General features: G+C 38.1%; 1 protein-coding gene across 2 annotated transcripts in view; it reads right to left on the bottom strand.

Annotated features, from left to right (window-relative positions):
• LOC134801012 (cGMP-specific 3',5'-cyclic phosphodiesterase-like) overlaps window positions 1-16456 on the bottom strand; it is a 195549-nt gene that overhangs the window by 11836 nt on the left and 167257 nt on the right. For both annotated transcript variants that reach the window (XR_010145621.1, XM_063773511.1), the window contains one exon: window positions 5422-5548. Coding sequence is in view for 1 of the 2 variants with exons in the window: in XM_063773511.1 (XP_063629581.1) it covers window positions 5422-5548 (127 nt within the window). In the remaining variant the exon portion in view is untranslated. The remainder of the gene's footprint in view (window positions 1-5421; window positions 5549-16456) is intronic.

Here is a 16456-nt window from a genome sequence, read left to right as displayed (position 1 = left end):
TGTAAATACGCAATACTGGAATAAAATATTTATATAGGTCAAAAGAAACTTTTTTATACACAGTAAGGTACATTTTATTAAAACTCTATAGTTTACAACTAAACACAAGACTTATAATTACTCATCCTCATCACTATCTGTATTAATACTAACGTTTATTCCTTCGTTTTTGAACAGTTCACAGAGTTTATGGCTAGGCCGCGGAATTCTGGACAAAAATCGGCCATGTGACAAGTAATAAATGATTGCCGCTACATGGGAACAACAACCAATTGTTCTTAATCCGTTTGCACATTCGCAACAATATTCGTCGATTGCCTCTACTCCTCTCTTTTCGCCATCATACTTTATGAAGCATCTATATGTCTTTTTAGACAGATGCCGAGAATGTATCTGTATTTTAAGGATATTTGTGCAATCCTTGACGTAGGCCATATTCATGTTTCCATCTTCGTCTAGAACCTCGGCCAAATACGAAATAGCTTGTCCGAATTGGTAACTTCCTGTAAATAACAACTTTAATTCGTATTCTGTTAGTTGGGGGAAATCAGAAACACAGTTTTTAGCAGAAAAAGTCTGGAAGGGGAGTTTTTTCCGTAGCCAACCTTTGTCTTCTACCATAGCTGCTAACATATTTTTTTCATCGGTATTTTTCAGGCTCATTGCTTCAAAAATCTCACTGGACATGTTGTCATCAGAGTTTAGGCGTTTTCCAAAACGATTCAGCAGGTATGATCCGATGCGGAAAAAACTCTTGATCTTAGGAAGCAACTTGTTATCTAGCGTCCGATCTAAGAGTTTAAATCTCTGTTTTAATGCTCCGTGTACTGCCTCAACCACCCAACGGACTTTAGTAACGTACCGTGAGTAGTTAGCTTCTTGAGTTGTTAATTGTTTTCGCTTGCCTTTCAGAGAAGGCATCTTAACCCGGTAGCCTTTTGATTCAAGAAGATGTACTGCGTCTCGAAAGCCACGATCTAACACAAATATGTCACCTGGTCGTATAAGGTTGGATAAACTGTCTATTATTTTGATCATTATACTCGCGTCATTCTGGGTAGCGTAGAATGGTCCTAGCATGTCAACTATAAATCCATCTGTTGTGCAAACAGTAAAAGGCTTACACAAGTGCGTTTTTTTTTGCCCAGAATATGACTTACGTTGATACTCATTATTATTGCTTTTCTGATGGTAGGCGTATGTGCCGTCGCAAATGAGTATCAAGCAGTTTCTCACATCAAAAAGTTTTCTAGCAATTTCCGAAGTGTGGTTTTCTATAAGCCATTCTCTACTAAATGCATGGAGGCCAAACTGACGTGGAAGTAAATGGCTTTCAAAAGATGTAATAATATTTGACACGTATTCGGAAATGATTTGCTCTCTTGATAGTTCTAGCATCGCAGAGATTAATTTATTGCTGCCTCCGGTTCGAAGTTTTATTAAAAACACGACAATAGCTGGCAACATTTCACTATGGTCGGCACAACTTTGATGAGAGGCTAATTCAGTTAGTATAGTATTAACATTTACCCAGGAAAATCCGGTCATTACAGTGAAATGTTCGTCGGATATGTTTTCAGTAACAATTTTTTCAAGAAGCGTTAGTGGTTTCTGAATCGCCAGACTTCCAAATAGCTCTGTTATTTCAGTTACTTTTACTGTCGATGTAGTCGAAAAAACGGCGATCTGGTCTAAAACATCTTTATAAAAGTGATCATTCATTAAATGTGTCGTGCAGCATCTATTTCCACTTGGTATGAATATGTTTTTTTTGGCATAAACTTCTAATCGAGCAGTTTTAGGCACTGTTTGTAACGTATTTGTTTTAAAGCAAAAAAAGCAATAACGATGAGTAGATAATGTTCGATTCAATGGTAAGACGACGCTTTCAGGTTCAGTTTTCATTTTTAAAACAATGGTAAATGGGGTATCTTCATCTGAGCTGCTTGATTCGCTTGTTAAACTATAATTTGAATTCCCAATAACCTTTTTGCGGTAAGCCTTTGTTCGGCAGGAAGAACATATAATATCACCTATTTTAAAATCGTGACCCAGGGAAATTGAGAAAAATTCTACATCCTCACATGTAGTTAATATTTTCTTAGGTCCAGACCTTTTATAAAATCGTATTTTGCAGCAATCGCAATCACGTTTACTTCGTTCACAGTTTGACGACATTATAATAATATCTAAGAATTACATGTTTCTACTAAACTGATAACAGTATCATTACGAGTATACTATATTACTCATTCTCATTAAATACATTCGGTATTGCAATACATATAGGATATGCATTTAGTTATTTAATCTATAATCATACTGACTACTTAAGTGACAAATACTTTAAATATAATCATCGTTACTATACAATTTTCCAGCACAATTAATGCAGTATAGGGTGTTTAAGATTACTGTATCACTTCCGTCGTATTCTGTGTCAGTTCCACATCGCGAGCATTTTTCTAACATCAAAATTCCTTCACCCGATAGTGACACGTTTTCATCGGGCAGTGCGTCACGGTACAATGCAGCTAGAATGCATCTAGGTATGTTGATTTGTGCAAATATTTCAGCTCTTACTGTTTCCGCCTACAAAATAAATGTTAGTAAGTAACTTCCTGCGTATTTTTCAAATATTTTCGTGTGCCTACTAGAAGAAAGTACTTTTATAATAAACAACTGTAAGAAACTTACGATTTCTGTTAGGGTCTGCCGATGTCCATTCTCAATATACTTTTGTATATATTGTGTTATTCGGGTCTCCACTACTTCATATGAAGTAACAAATAAACTTTTAATGTAAAAACGCGTTTTAAATAATCGACGTATTGCATTTGTTTTATCCATCACTCTAGAATACTTGCAACTGGTGAAAGTGAAAACTTTTACCAAATGGTGAAAATGTTTTACGGTTCCCGCCCGTTTAATAGTTTTAATTTTTTTTTTTAGAGCTATGGCATGAAGGGTCGTCGGCAGTCGGGCATAATCGAATAATCGTGCTTAAAAATAACACGGCGTTCCGAATTCAAATTCCAAACACATATTCCGAATTCAAATTCCAAAAATGTTTAGATTTAAATTCGAATACAAGTTTGTTATCGGCGTTTAAAATCAATGATAAATTATTACTTTAATATGTGTAAGAAGTTTTATACCTTTTTATTCAGAAATAATAATTTATTGATTCCAATATATGCACGCCATTTCATTAAAAGAGAGTATATTTTTAATGCAGTGAGTATTAGTTAATTTCAATAGAGGAATAGACGTAATTTTGATAGGGAAATATATCAATATCTTAAAGGTACTTGTCCTTCTAGCGTAGTACCTATGGTCGTAAGACAGACGGCCTGTATGCAAATGTAAGATATTTTTACCTTGATGCCACAAATGGATTTTTTCGGAAAAAATATATTTTGCGCAATGTTATATTGTGCACTAAATAACTAAAAATTGAGGTTGTCACCCTCTTTTAAGTAACAAAAAAAAATTTAAAAAAATTAAAAAAAAAAATTTTGGCACTTGTAAACAAGTTAGAACCTTAATTTTTTTTTTATAAATGAATTACTATTATGTGTCTAAAATATCTAAATTTGAATGAAATCGAACCATAAGTTTAGCTATAAAAAAATAAAAACTTTTTTCTTTTTTTTTTAATTTTTAGCAAAACCAAGAGGATTCTGAGCTTGAAATTTGGTAAAACGACATCTTAATATAAAACAAACAAACGCACCAAAGAAAGCTATACATTTCAGCGAGGGGCAGTTTCACTATAGGAATGCGGCTAGACCCTTTAGCCCGGCTTACTCACCACACTTCGGCGGACTTTGGGAAGCCGCAGTAAAATCAACAAAATATCACCTCAAACGCATTCTATCTCTTACACACTTAACGTATGAAGAATTAAATTGTTGCCTGATTCAGATAGAAGCTATTTTAAATTCTAGCCCCTAACGCCCTTATCTTCTGATCCATCTGATCTGACCTAGCTATCGCCCTCTCATTTCCTTATTGGACGTTCTCTTCTGTCAGTCCCACAAGAACCTCTGACTGAAGAAAACATCTCGCGGCTTGAACGGTTCCAGAAAGTTGAAAAACTCAAGCAGCATTTTTGGAGCCGCTTTTCTAATGAGTATGTTACTCTCCTCCAGCAGAAGACGAAGTGGCACACCTCAAAGGACCAGCTGCAAGTTGGGACTATAGTCTTAGTCAAGGACCGCGCACTTCCTCCTCTCCTGTGGCTGCTGGGACGCGTCACGAAGCTGTACCCGGGCACGAACAACGTCACCAGAGTCGCCGACATCCGCACGAAGAAAGGAATTTAAGGAATCATCCGTAGGGCGTATAACAACTTGTGCCCCCTCCCTATTACTTAATTTAATTTCATAACTTTCATTTTTTTTTATTGTTTTTGTTGAGTCTCTCAACGCCCGGGAGTATGTTGCGAGTTGCGAACGCAACCTTTTATTAAACGCAGCCGTCGGGCTCGGCTAGTATTTCGAAGCTTTTTCTAAAGCACCAATAGGAGCGCTCCACATATTATGTATCGCGGCCAATTACAGGCACCTAAATCTAAACCACCATTTTGTACTTTCAAATTAGCCAAATCACTCTTTCATCAGCCTTCATACAACCACCACACCACTTCTACATCTAACCGTTTTAGTCAAGAAAGCCCGTGTAACCAGTACTTTGGAAATTATAATAGTTTATTTCAAATCGAAGCTTATTATTTGAGTCGTCGAGATCCTGACCTGCAAGGCGGCTACATAATGATTTTAAATCATGTCCGTCAGTTTCCTCTTTCGAGAATAAATAAAAAAGTATTTTATTTAAGCGTATAGCGTATTAACTATAGGCAATATATTCTAATAGTATAACCTATTATAAGTCGACATCCAGGCTACGCAGCCAACCGATTGATCGCGTCAGGTGTCAGATTGGTATAGAGGTCCTCCGGGCCGCCCTGGAAACGTCTCTTTGTCTTTGGGCATCGTTCAACAATTGCTGGGTAGTTTGGGTATAAAAAAGTATGCAAGTGTATTTGTTGCGAACGCAACCTTTATTTGTATAAACCTAATGCAGTAGCTAAACGCAGCCGTCGGGCTCGGCTAGTATTTGGAAGCTTTTTCTAAAGCACCAATAGGAGCGCTCCACATACCCTGTATCGCGGCCAATTAGAGGCACCTAAATCTAAACCACCATTTTGTACTTTCAAATTATGCAAATCAATCTTTCATCAGCCTCCATACAATCACCACACCACTTCTGCATCTAACCGTTAGTCAAGGAACCTTGTAAACCAGTACCTAACTTTGGAAAGATTATACTCGTAATAGTTTACTTGAAATCGAAGCTTTTTATTTGAGTCGTCGAGATCCTGACTTGCACGGCGGCTACAGTATTTTTCACACAAACCTGGGATCGGCGTATGCGTTTCTGATGTTGATGTGGTGTTTTGTCTGAGCAGCCACGCCCGCTACTCCGACACCGAAGGGGATCCTGATCTCTTGCGATTGTGCAGTGTTTAACGCTTCAGTTAAGTCTGAAAAAAAAAAAAAAATTTTTATTAATTAACAAATCTCCGGATATAAAGTAACAAGTTTAAGTGAAATTATATTGTTTATCCTCAATTATTAGAGGATAAAATATTATGTTGATTTTAAGAAGATTAGTTGTTTAGCTTTACAAGAAGAGAGAAGAAGAAGATTTGCTAGAACCGTTAACTATTTGAAATTTTTTAAAAAGCTAACACCATCCTGTAAGAGGGATGGTTCTGGTCATGGTTAGACTGCCTTCAATGAAAACGGGACACTTTTTATGGAGATTTTCATCTACATCCAAACTATACCTAATCAAGAAAACAAACATCATCGAACCATAGTCATACAGTTAGAACAAGATAAGTCTGCAACGATTTTCATACGCACTGCAAGTGTTATTTATACGGCATAATCATACAAGTTTGACATTTGAAACAACACTTGCACTGCGTGTGATATGAGACTCTTGGTCTAACTCTAACCAAAAAGGTATCGTAAGTGGTAAATTTTCTCATATAGGCGGACCCCTATTCGACAAGCGATAACTGACGTATCAATTTGATCTCCCTATGATGTGGGAAAAATTGGGATTTGTCGAATACGTGCAGCTGTAAAAATTTGACATTGGCAATTCACAGTTAGGTGACAACCAAACCAAACCGAACCACCCCGAGCTCAGAACTGAGTTTTGGTTGTACCAAATGATATTATTATTCACAGTTGATCGAAAAACTAGATAGAATCAACATGCGATTAAATCAAGAGTTGATTTCATGTTGATGCGAAATCTGACAGTTGTACATCTCGAATAAGGCCCCAGACCATTGACATAGATATCTAGGGACCAGTCCCTAAAGCCAGCTTTACGGGCAATAATGAATGAGGCATGACAGGGGCCAGTACAACGGTGTGAAACCGCTACAACGCGATTGGTTGACGAGTTCGCATCACGCGCGCGATTGGTTGACGAGTTCGCATTACGCGCGCTAAAGGTCGCAACTAGTTGTGAGAATGCATGATTGGCTGGAATTCGTGAGTAACACCGCTGAACTAGTACCATTTTTAGGGTTCCGTACCCAAAGGGTAAAACGGGACCCTATTACTAAGACTTCGCTGTCCGTCCGTCCGTCCGTCCGTCCGTCCGTCCGTCCGTCCGTCTGTCACCAGGCTGTATCTCACGAACCGTGATAGCTAGACAGTTGAAATTTTCACAGATGATGTATTTCTGTTGCCGCTATAACAACAAATACTAAAAACAGAATAAAATAAAGATTTAAATGGGGCTCCCATACAACAAACGTGATTTTTGACCAAAGTTAAGCAACGTCGGGAGTGGTCAGTACTTGGATGGGTGACCGTTTTTTTTTTTGCTTTTTTTTGTTTTTTTTTTTGCTGTATGGTACGGAACCCTTCGTGCGCGAGTCCGACTCGCACTTGCCCGGTTTTAGTGCCCCATTAGCCATCCTTAGATACCCACTTAAATACTTATTATACATCAATGCCCCAGACAATCAATATTTTCCTTTTCTAATTTTTATAAAGCCTCTGACAATTGTGGGATTTTTTAATATTCCTTTTGTTCTCTGAAATCTCTGTAGTTGACAACATGCAAAAAAATAGCTCATTATTTTTCCTCTTCCATTATGTTATTGATTTTTTAAGAAGGTATATTTTGTTTTCAGTGAACGTTCCATTTTAATCTCGTTCCTTCATTTGCATGATTTAAAAGGTTGAAAGCTTTTACAACAGTTTAATGAATAAAATAAAGCGTGTAACTTGCTTTTTATAAAATAAACGGCATTTGTATTCAGTAGGTACGCAGTATTTACCGTAATTTACCTACACAGTGGCTACTTATTTACAAAGGGAAATTATAATGCTTTAAGTAGACTATAAAATATTAACCTAACTCATCAGAAATTAGGTTTAAATATATAAAACATAATAATATATGTCGGAGAATGGCTGAAATGTGCCATCTGTCGCCTTCAAGAGGCGTTTTATCATGCAAACCTTGACAAATAGAGCAAACTAGGGTGTTACGTACACCTGAGTGGCGTTCGACGCAGTTCCGCCAAGACGTCATAGAGTGCGCTGTTAAAACAATTGAAGTCCAGAACAATTGAAGTTATGCTGTCAATGAATCTTCAGAAGGAGCACGATGAGACCGAACGGGAGAGGATGACGTCTGTGGCCGTTCCTGGGTCAAATCCACTAGTTTGCTTAAGATAAGAAACGTATCGCGTGCTGTGATTTGTAATGAGTCTTGTGCAGTAAAGATTGTGAGTTGAACATCGTATTTCATTGAAGGCCCTCGTCATCCACGATTGAAGGTTCTGATTTGCTGCCGATAGTATGATACGCCCACAATTCCCGACATATATAAAAGGTAGAATAACATCTTTCATCAAAATTTGTGCGACGAATACCTATTCGATAAGCGTGAATGCAACTTATCTAAAAGTAACTGATAGATTCAAAAAACATTTATTCATAGTGAATAATTTCGGAAATAAACGGACTGAAAAAAAATATTGTGCAAAATCACGAGAGCAGGTAAAGCTTAGTGATCGAAGTTCGAGTTACCGAGGTTCGGTGGAAAATTGCTGAAACTGACCCTAAAGGCAGTAGGGAGGTACAGTCGAGGACATAAATATGTATACATTTCTTCACCTTAACCCATTGAAATAAGGTGAAAAAATGTATACATATTTATGTCCTCGACTGTACAAACAGCAACACTCTCAACTGTCCATCAGTGGACCTGCCTTTTACGAACTGGCAGGTAACAGTGTGGGCGATGGTAAATACTAGAGATGCCACGAATATTCGGCAACTATTCGGTATTCGGCCTATTCGGCCACTTTACCGAATATACGGTATTCGGCCGAATGTTGCATACTATTATTCGGCCGAAGACCGTCTTATGGCTATATATATGTATAAGGGAAGGGATGGAAAGATTCCCGAGGTTCTGGTAGGCTTCCGTAGCCCAATTGGTTAAGAGCAAACACACGGATTGAGGAGGTTGCGGGTTCAAGTCCTGCTGGAAGCGTAAATTTGGTAAATACTTACATCATTGGCGTGTCCTAACTCCTTCACAAGGCAAATTATTTTCCCCGTCATGTTTATTTAATCTTCGGTTCCCGACCGAAACCCCGAAAACACAAGTCGCTTACATTCTTAACACCTAACAATGTAATACAACCCTTATTACTTTGATAGAAGGTCCACTTTACTTCGACAAGAGATAGCACTCGGTGGTTCATTAATATTGCTAGCATTACCTAAACCAGAGACAGGGAAACGTTACGGACTAATGTATTTACAAAGTCGCTTATCTCATTATTGTTGCAGACCACGACTTTGAGAATCTGATAAATAGTAAAGGCTACAAATATAATGACCACCAAAAAATACTTTAGTACCCTAAATAAAAAAATCATGCTTACCAAAAAAAAATTACTGAACACCAAAAAAATAAGGCCTAAAAATACAAAAGTACCACCATTTTAATTACGACTGCACTTCAAATTATATTCAAATACCAAATATATTGAATGATCACCAAAAATCATTAATGATCACCAAATCTTGAAGACCAAATTAATGCGATATTTTCACCTAAATAAACCACCATGATTACCAAATGTATACATATTACCAAATAAAGTAAACTGATGCCAAAATTACTAGCCCCTCCCGCTCAACCCCCCGTAGCTCGCACCGCATACCTACCTAACCTAATCTACTTTTCTAGTAGCATTTCGTTATGCTACTAGAAAAGCAAGTTAAACTGCTATCAGTTAAGTGGGTTAGGTTAGGTTAGCACTGCGACCCTTACAGAAACGAAATGGTACTAGAAAAGTAGATTAGGTTAAGTTTCAACTGCTACCCATACAGATACGAAACGCTACTAGAAAAGTGGGTTAGGTTAGGTTTGAATTGCGACCTTTACAGAAAAGAAATGCTACTAGAAAAGTGGGTTAGGTTAGGTTTGAACTGCGACCCACACAGAAACGAAATGCTACTAGAAAAGTGGGTTAGGTTAGGGTTGAACTGCGACCCTTGCAGAAAAGAAATGCTACTAGAAAAGTGGGTTAGGTTAGGTTTGAACTGCGACCCTTACAGAAACAAAATGCGACTAGAAAAGTGGGTTAGGTTAGGTTAGAACTGCGACTGTTACAGAAATAAAATGCTACTAGAAAAAGGTGACGAAGTGGATTAATTAATTTAATAGGATAACGATATATTAAATATTTGCACATTTTTAATTAAAATGTGGTTACAATTTTTGTGATCATTTACTATTTTTGCGTTAACAATGATTATTTTGGAGTCATTTGCTTTAGTAGGAGCAAGATTTAAAAATTTGGTTATCATTTTACATTATAATAGAGTTTTAATTTTGGTGGTCATTTACTATTTTTGGGTTTACAATGATTATTTTGGTGTCATTTTCTTTAATAGGATAGCAAGATGTAAAAATTTGGTTATCATTTCACATTAAAATGGGGTTTGAAATTTGGTAATCATTGACTATTTTTGGGTTAATAATGATTAGTTTGGTGTCATTTCCTTTAAAAGGATAGTGAAATGTAATAAAATTGGTAATCATTTCACATTAAAATGGTGTTATAATTTTGGTGATCATTCATGATTTTAGGGTGGTAAAATAATTTTTTTTGGTATTAAATTTTACTAAATCTGGTGATCAGTTAAATAGCAGCCAATAGTAAAGCGGCCAGCGAAAGAAAAGTCTTTTAGAAATCGATTTTCGCTCATGTCATGTCGTCTCGGATATGTGTGAATATGGTATCGATGCATTCAGTGTAATACCGTGAACACAAATATATGAGATGACAAGCGCGAAACTGGTGGGGGTAGTTGCTGTGACACTATTACTAATACCGCGAATACCGAGGTTCGCAAATTTCGGGTATTTTTCTCTTTTACTTCAATGAAGGCGTAATTTACTCTAATTACGCCTTCATTCTGTCTGTCCGTCTGTCTGTCACCAGGCCGTATCTTATGAACCGTGATAGCTAGGCAGTTGAAATATTCACAGATGATGTTCTATTGTCGCTATAACAGCAAATACTAAAAACAGAATATAATAAATATTTAAGTGGGACTCCCATACAATTAACAAACATGTCGTCTCGGATATGTGTGAATATGGTATCGATGCATTCAGTGTAATACCGTGAACACAAATATATGAGATGACAAGCGCGAAACTGGTGGGGGTAGTTGCTGTGACACTATTACTAATACCGCGAATACCGAGGTTCGCAAATTTCGGGTATTTTTCTCTTTTACTTCAATGAAGGCGTAATTTACTCTAATTACGCCTTCATTCTGTCTGTCCGTCTGTCTGTCACCAGGCCGTATCTTATGAACCGTGATAGCTAGGCAGTTGAAATATTCACAGATGATGTTCTATTGTCGCTATAACAGCAAATACTAAAAACAGAATATAATAAATATTTAAGTGGGACTCCCATACAATTAACAAACATGTTTTTTTTTTGCGGTTTTTTGCGTGATGGTACGGAACCCTTCGTGCGCAAGTTCGACTCGCACTTGACCGGTTTTTTGTTGTTATAGGGCCTTTGTTTTGTTGAAAGCTTAAGGGTTTTACGCATATATGTGGATACAGGTATACTGAGATAGACATTGCCTGTAACAACATTGTGGTAAAGGGACCGTCCCGTCCCCGAGCATTTCGTATATTGACAATATTCTCGAAAGATGCATAAAGATGCGTATAATATAATATAGCTAGAGTTGGTCGATTGAGGAGTGTCTTTTCAAAAGGACTTTTTTTGGATGGTGTTCATAGAGATATAAGCTCTTTTGAAAAGACTCTCCTCAAATATAATAGAGATAATGGCTAATGATGAGCTTAGGCTCATCACAATATATTACTTGGTTATTCGATAAAATTAGGAACCGAAAGATACCAGTTCTTCGTTTTGGAAGTTAAAACGAACTTACAATTTTATTTTAATTACTTTGAACTTAAACTTTGAGTTCATGGTTTTTTTAATAATTCAACTTTTCCAAATCTAAGAGCCCAAAGTTTAAGGTCAAACTAGTTAAAATAAAATTATAAGTTAATTTTAACTTGCAAAACGAAAAAGTAGTATCTTTTGGTTCCTAATTTTATCGAATAGGTAATAAATTGTGTGGCTGAGGAACAGAGGTATGACCGTGTTATACTTAGTATGTTTCTCGAAATAGGTACTATTAAATCCCAACTATCATCACATTCCTCACGTAAAATATAGTTTTGCAAATAAATAAAAATAAAACAAGTTCTACCTTTACGAGTCCCTGTTTTAACCTATAATAGTTTCCTAGTAAAAATGGCTTTTGGGATTAAGTTCGCCGTTAGTTCATTAGTGAAATAAAGAAACAGATAAAAAGTAAATATCGAAAACTCAATTGGCCCGTAATTGTTTTATTGACCTCGTACTTTAATTGCGCAATTTGATTTCTAATTCCGTCTGCTTCCATAAAAAGTTATTTTGGTAGAAGAGCCGGCCGCAAAATTTCTAACCGACTTGATACCACGATGAAATGCACAATGGTTTCCCAGAAAAGTTATGCTAAGTCCGAATTCGATAGTCTGCCACGGCGGAACTTGCCGAAAGTACGAAAAAGAAGGCCACTTCCGGTGCGAAAAAAGGGGCTGATTTAACCCATCTGATACCGAGATAGTAGTTATGGCAGCAGTTAGAAATTTACATGTAGACACAGAAAAGCGAAGTCTGCCACTATTTTTTTTGCCGGAAGTGCTTGGCAGACGCTCTCAAAGGTGACCATCGGGACCCCTAAATTAACCCATCTGATACCACCATGAAACCAATGCCAGTCGGTAGGTATGAACTCTCATGTCAGGAATATATAAGTCTGCCAAGGCTTTTCCTGCCGAAACACCATGGCAGACGAGATTATGTAAGCAAGGTCGCCATCGGTTACCCTACACTAACCCATCTGATACCACCATGAAACCAATTCCATTCGGTAGGTATGAACCCCCATTTTAGGAATATATAAGTCTGCCAAGGTTTTTCCTGCCGAAACACCTTGGCAGACGAGATTATAAGCAAGATGACCATCGGTTACCGTACACTAACCCATCTGATACCGCCATGAAACCAACTCCAGTCGGTAGGTATGAACCCTCATTTCATGAATATATAAGTCTGCCAAGGCTTTTCCTGCCGAAACACCTTGGCAGACGAGATTATGTTAGCAAGGTGTACATCAGTTACCCTACATTAACCCATCTGATACCTCCATGAAACCAATTCCAGTCGGTAGGTATGAACCCTCATTTCGGAAATTTTTAAGTCTGCCAAGGCCTTTCCTGCCGAAACTCCTTGACAGACGAGATTATGTAAGCAACATCCGCATCCGTGGGACCGGTATACGTGATTACTGTAGGCTTATTTATTACTTTATGCTTTTACATATTTGTATATTATTATGTTATTAATGAAATATATTTATAATTTATTAAACCTATACCTAATACATTGGGAATTCATTACCTGCTTACGGCAGTAGTAGGGAGTAGTGGGTGAGTTCTGGCTCACTTAGCCAGGCCAACAGTCCCTCCCCCTTTTTTTCCCTTGTTGAGGCCCTGCAACCTTACCTTGAACCCAACCTAATGTCATTGTAGCTCGAATCTAACCTAATCTATTTTTATTGCTTTTAGAAAATATTCTAATAACAATTATCTACTTTTGCAAAGTTAAATGTTGAATTCTTTATTTCGCAAAATGGAATTTTAATGTGACTATAATGTATGTGCAATCTACTTAGAAACTGGGTTTAGAAATATAAAAACACACATTTTATATAGGATAATAAGTTTATTCAAGTAATATTCTGAACATATGAGATATAGTAACATCATTACTTATTCTGTGTACAGTGGAGAAAACATGCAAGTTGACATTTTTCGTTTTAAAATAAAGATAAACTAAACAGTATTTGCCACAAACCGATGTAAAAAAAAACTTAGCAGTTGTTGATTACAATACCATATCTTAAGGCCCCAGTACACAATGGGCCATCGCCGGCCATTCCAAGGGACGCATTTATGCGTTAGAGGGAGCAAATGATATTGCTATCTCATTCTACCGCATGGCTGCGTCCCTTGGAGTGGCCGGCAATGGCCCATTGTGTACTGGGGCCTTTACAATTTCTCTCCATGAACATTTTATGATACCCAACCAACCTTCCGGTTTTCGCCCGAATGAATTAAAATATTCACCAACACCATTGACATCAATATAAATGGCTATCCGATGTCAGCCAGGTTTAAAATCCGGATCTAAATTGATAATAAGCAATTTAAACAGGTGAACAGGTAGCTGAACAAACATTGGCATTTTGTTGGCTGCAAATACATTCGATTCCACGCCTATATTCATTTTACTCATATAGTGTTACACAGAACTCATTTGCTGTCAAGAATTACCGACAATTGTCGTGTTTCTTGTGACAATTGTCATTAGCTTCGCAAAATAAGTACTATAACAATCTAGATCCTGGTACTCTCACGGGACGTTACCGAGTACCAGAGGGGGAGAATGTAACAATACTAATTCTCACGACGCGCGGGCTCGAATACTTTCTCGCTCGCACAGTACTGCGTCACACCAGCCAGCCACCGAGGAGCACCGAGCGCGCACGACGATCGCCGACCGGACCGAATAAAAGCCGCAGTCCGCGCCGCATTAGATCATTCAGCTAGCGACTGCCTTAGCGATAGGTACACCTCTGTCCTTTGGCGAGTCTCAATGGGTCGGGAGTTCGATAGCCACTTGCAGTCTTCTCCCTGACCTCCTTAGGTTTAGCTAGTGCCTTGGCGATAGGTTCCCGACTGTCCCTTGGCAATTTGCATCGGTAGCAGGCGTGCTCAACCTTGCCGTCTGTTATTCGATATTACGTAGATAGGAAGTAACCAGTTTTGTATGAACCCATAAATGTATGCACCTATATGTATAAGTTTCCATAGTCAATAAAAGTATCGTTGACATTGGCGTTTGAGTGAAACTCCCACCTACCCTACAATTGGGGCTATCGAACTCCCGACCCATTGAGACTCGCCAAAGGACAGAGGTGTACCTATCGCTAAGGCAGTCGCTAGCTGAATGATCTAATGCGGCGCGGACTGCGGCTTTTATTCGGTCCGGTCGGCGATCGTCGTGCGCGCTCGGTGCTCCTCGGTGGCTGGCTGGTGTGACGCAGTACTGTGCGAGCGAGAAAGTATTCGAGCCCGCGCGTCGTGAGAATTAGTATTGTTACAGTACTTAGTATTTGGCGATATAATGGAGTTTTTATTTTATTAACATGTTGGTGGCAAACAAGCACACTGCCCGTCTGATGGTAAGCGGTTACCGTAGCCTATGGAGGCCTGTAACGTCAGTACCAACTGTGATGTCGACAAGTGTCGCACCTGCCACCGTAGTGAAATAGAGGCCAGGCCCCAATTTCACATCGGTGACAGGTGCGACGAATTGTAAAATCACTATCGCTGACGTCACAGGCATCCATGGGCTACGATTACCACTTACCATCGGGCGGGCCGTATTCCTGTTTGCCACCATCATTGTATTATTAAAAAAAAACTTTATTATATCGGAAAAAACAGATATTTCTCCTGTGAAGTTTCTGACAATTGTCAAAGATCTAGAAGAATTGTAGGTAATTCTTGACAGGTAATGAGTTATATGTCGGAATTTCGTGACAATTGCAGTGTTTCTGTGACAATTGTCATAAACTTAGCAAGAGAAATATCTGTTTTTTTTCCGATATCATAAAGTTTTTTTTTAATAATGCAATGATGGTGGCAAACAGGAATACGGCCCGCCCGATGGTAAGCGGTAACCGTAGTTCATGGATGCCTGTGACGTCAGCAACAGTGATTTTACAATTCGTCGCACCTGTCACGTTGGTGAAACAGGGGCCAGGAGTTAAGTCAAAAGCTAGTAAACAGTAATCTCCTCCATAGTCCTCTCTAACTTTCAGGCAGTTTTATTAACTTCTTATGGTATCAATGTGGAGTATAAATAGTCTACTATACATATATCCCAAAAACTTTAACGTTTACGTTTTTAAATACAGGGTGACCTTAGCCATTGGACAAACCCTGAAATCCCACATAGGGTTACTTCTCAGAAATGCTCTAACGGTAATTTCTTTTTAATTAGAACAAAAGATAAAACATTAAATTATCAAACAAAAGTTAATTCCAATAATCGACAACAAAAAGAAACATACTGTATTAATCATTGGCAGTGCTTTTGACAATTTGTTTGAAAATGTGCGGCAATGATGACATTTGTCAAAAGTCAGAATCTTATTAATGTCATAAATAAAAAAGATAATCAAAACGGTCGAAGAAAGTTTTAATTAATTTAATTTAATTTAATAATTTAATAATTAATAATTAATCTTATTTAAAGCTGCAACACGACTGATTAATTGACATGATTGTTCTCCCAGAAGGAGGTTCGTGGGGTGTTAGACTTTGGTACGGTCGTATAGAGGGCGGTCTCGTGACTTCAGAAAATTCCGACTTTTGGCCTACCGCTTCCGGTCAGAAAAATGTTCGACGGCCCGGCCAAACGGTGGGAGGTAGGTGGGGGGTGCTCGACCAAATGTCATAGAGGGACCCTGGCAGTTTTTGACGCCGCCATTTTTTTTCAAAATGGCTGACTTTTTTATTTAATTTTTTCAAGTTTGTCCTAGCGCGCTGAAATTTTGGTCACGGAATCTCGGGGTCCTCTAGATTCGTATGGGAAAAAAAATTTCGAAAAAATCCAAGATGGCGGAAAAAATGGCCCCTTTTATTTTGTATGGCAACTTTTAAACGGTGCGAGATAGGT

Source organism: Cydia splendana, chromosome 21, assembly GCF_910591565.1.
Source record: "Cydia splendana chromosome 21, ilCydSple1.2, whole genome shotgun sequence".
NCBI classification, from domain to species: Eukaryota; Metazoa; Arthropoda; class Insecta; order Lepidoptera; family Tortricidae; genus Cydia; species Cydia splendana.
This window is presented reverse-complemented; position numbering and strand designations above follow the sequence as displayed.